The sequence below is a fragment of the Coregonus lavaretus genome, assembly GCF_964263955.1.
Source record: "Coregonus lavaretus genome assembly, contig: HAP1_SCAFFOLD_6429, whole genome shotgun sequence".
NCBI classification, from domain to species: Eukaryota; Metazoa; Chordata; class Actinopteri; order Salmoniformes; family Salmonidae; genus Coregonus; species Coregonus lavaretus.
This window is the reverse complement of record NW_028158820.1, coordinates 29124-32850: the sequence shown is the minus strand read 5'-3', so window position 1 is coordinate 32850 and position 3727 is coordinate 29124. Positions and strand designations below refer to the sequence as shown.

At 43.4% G+C, this 3727-nt stretch overlaps 1 protein-coding gene across 1 annotated transcript; it reads left to right on the top strand.

The window, feature by feature from the left end:
- Positions 1–1789: 1789 nt before the first annotated feature.
- LOC311123554 (uncharacterized protein) lies at positions 1790–3142 on the top strand (the record flags this gene model as incomplete). The annotated part of the gene is made up of 1 exon (XM_084197800.1): positions 1790–3142. The coding sequence occupies one exon, from the start codon at positions 1790–1792 to the stop codon at positions 3140–3142; it is 1353 nt and encodes a 450-aa protein (XP_084053926.1).
- Positions 3143–3727: the final 585 nt, after the last annotated feature.

Here is a 3727-nt window from a genome sequence, read left to right as displayed (position 1 = left end):
TTCTTTTGATACTTAAGTATATTTTGGCAATTACATTTCAGACTAGTATTTTACTTGAGTCATTTTCTATTAAAGTATCTTGACTTTTACTCAAGTATGACAACTGGGTACTTTTTCCACCTGCATAACAGTACATGCCAGAATACTGGGTACATGATCACGTCGTCGTGAAAAAGCACAAATAAAGTACAGGGCTGCTCTCTGCTGGCGATAACTATACAATGCACTTTTCGTTTGAATAATATTCAGTGTTACGTTTTTCGAAATGAACAACATAGGCATACCAAATACTAAATTGGATGTAATTCGATGCATGCTCATTTGTTTAGAGGGCTTTTCTGCCCCATAGACATATAGTCCTACAGAAAATACATGAATCTTGTATAGTTTGCATACGTGGTCTTCTGTAGCTCAGCTGGTAGAGCACGGCGCTTGTAACGCCAAGGTAGTGGGTTCGATCCACGGGACCACCCATACACCAAAAAAAATAAAAAATGTATGCACGCATGACTGTAAGTCGCTTTGGATAAAAGCGTCTGCTAAATCTGCTATTATTATACCTGCTTTAGGTGTTTAAAATAATACATTGAAATCAGAATTGAAAAAATACAAGGCCTCAAAACTAGCCTGAGTGCCAGTCTGTTTGTGCTATCATGTCTATTCCTTGTCACCCATTGTCATTCCAGACAGCAATGGAGTAGGACAGAGCACAACCAGATGTGGAAACAGGTTACCTCAAAACTACACATGCCATTGAATAAGCATGCCTAACAGGAAAGTTTGGGTATAAGAGTTTGATCCACCTATTTATAAATATCAAATGGATCAACCACAGGCTTTTCCTTTAGTTGACATGCAATGACAAATGTGAGCTGGTTGAAATGGAGATCTACCCCTCTCTGTGAGATGAGTCATGTCTATTTCAAAACCTCACAGCCTCATCATAGAATGTCGTTTCATTCGGTCACACAATACAGGTCATATAATACAGATCACATATGCCTAATATTTAGGCTGCTACAGATCTATCATATAGCCTAGTGTGTCATCCACGTATTGATGGCAAATTATATAATGTGAAAGACATGGTGTTATAATAGTGTCATAACGGATTATCTTTCACATATATTTTCACATATTTTCTATATTTTGGAAAACAGACAGAAATAAAACATGACTGACATTTTTACGCACAGACAGTAGCCTACACTGGCAAATAACCACTAAAAGGCGCATGGATAGAAAATACATTAGACTGTATTGAATCCAATAAAATCCAACAAAAAGGCCATACAATAATTTTAAGGACGGGACATCACTTTACTCTCAAGAAGTAATAAGGTTTGTGAGGGTTTTTTGCGCAGATCCCTGCGCGTAACCGTGATGTAGCTTTTGGCACGCTTTGCGCATTCCAGAATGGCGACGCCGCCCTTGACGCCGCGGACTTGGGCAAGCGAAGTTCCGAGAGTGTGCTGTCATCAAATCCTTTTAATTCCCTCGCTGTGGTCATTACTGCTCTACGTACAACTACTTCAACTGTTGGCAATGAGGTAGGATGAAGTGGAGAAGGTCCGGTTACACTTTTCCTTTCTAAAATTAGGGAAACTGCGCTGACGCAAGATGGCTAAACTCGGTCCCTATGTGTGACAGCGGGAACAAGACCGTGGATCCATGGAAACGTACCCTACAATTTAGCTGTTGTTGATGACTGGTTGTATTTTTAGCCTTTGTTGTCATCTTTCCGTAACACTTGGTGTCCAGCATATTGTATAAAGGCGAGTCTTTCAAAATGCAGCTGTACAGCAGTGCTTTGACACACTATCCCGGATCCTCTCGCAAAGTTTCGATAACTATCACAAGTGGTACCACTACCGACCATTTGTCCAGAACAACAACGAGCTCCTCTGCAAATAATAAACCGATTAGGACTACTCCAGCAGACACTAACGGGAATACGGTAGGAGAGACGCAATCTACTGCAAACATGCCTGCTGCTGGTTTTTCATTTTACGAGGCTGCTTCCATGAAGCCAGTCTACTACACTTCTACCGCAGAGATAATAATTCGTCGGCCTGACGGAGTTGAGAGATCAGTTCCAGTGCACATCATAAAGGAGACCCAAACCAAACGGGATCCGTCAGACTCATATTCACAAGATGTCCTGATTCAGCCGCGTGACCGAGAGGATCATTTGGATACAGACTTGATTGTGGACTTCATTGATCACTTGAGAGGTAGAGGGGATTTTTTCAGTGATTGTGAAAACGTGGAAAGTGAAAATAACCTGATAAATATTGACAAGAACGATGGACCAAGTTGCAGAAATTGTGAGGAGAGAATTAACATGGCAAATGGGGAAGGAAAAACAGTTACAAGTAACATTGTAAGCCCAAAACGCCATCGGAACATGGAGGCCCTGGCGACCCAGGATAATATAAATGACAGTGAATGCGCAGACCTGGACTTTCCATCTGGCGAGGCGCAGCTCTTTGAGCTCCATGTCCTACAGGAGCCCCCTCCCTCTCCACCGAGAGAAGCAGAAAAATGTGACAGCGACAAAGTGACGCGTTACATAGCGGAAGTGGAGAAACAGAATAAATACCTTCAGGAGAAGGCACACAAATACAGATTCCACATAATCCCTGACGGCAACTGTCTGTACAGGGCGGTGTGCAAAGCCACCTATGGAGAGCAGTCTATGCACAAGGAGCTGAGAGATCAGACAATGCACCACATAGCCGACCACCTGGATGAGTTTAACCCCATCGTTGAGGGAGATGTCGGGGAGTTCTTGATCAACGCAGCGCAGGACGGCGCCTGGGCGGGCTATCCGGAGCTTCTGGCGATGAGTCAGATGTTGAATGTGAACATTTACCTGACCACTGGAGGTAGCTTGGTGAGTCCCACGATTTCGACCATGGTGCACTACCTGGGGGAAGAGGACTCGTCCAAACCCGCTGTCTGGTTGAGTTGGCTCAGTAACGGACACTATGATGTCCTGCTGGACAGGTGTGTGGCCAACCCAGAGTATGACGACTGGTTCCGTCATTCTCAGATGCAAAGGAAACGGGACGAAGAGCTGGCCAAGTCGATGGCAGCATCACTGTCTAAAATGTACATCGAACAAAATGGTCACATTTGAAACCAATAGTTATCGGATTGCTGCATTGAAATATTACTATGTTACAGTAGGCTAGCTGTTACGTAATGGGCCAATCATCTCTGCTGATAGTAGTGGAGCTTCTGTCATCTGAGGTCTGAGAGGGCCTCAGTCAGCACCTGGGGCCCCTGTTGGCCCCTGTGCTAAGGACAGCGCTCCTCACAGCCCAGCTAACGACTCACCCTGGGCTCATACCTTCTCTCTCTCTCTCTCTCTCTCTCTCTCTCTCTCTCTCTCTCTCTCTCTCTCTCGCTCTCTCTCTCTCTCTCTCTCTCTCTCTCTCTCCCCAAATCGATTGCACTTTAATTGTGTGTGTGTGATTTCAACATGTATTTTTCAAAGTGTTGTATTGTAACCGAATTGAAGTGCAGTGCACTTGTTATATTTTGATATTTGTGTTGTAAATAGTCTAAATGCCAAAAGTGACACTTGAAGGAGATTGTGTGTTTTTTCCCTATAGGCTACATTAATGCGTTTTATGTTTGAGCACTTAGGGGAGACTATTTATTAGGTTTTTGACCGGTTCATTGCCATAATTATTTTTGTATTATTACATGATCTTTTAAC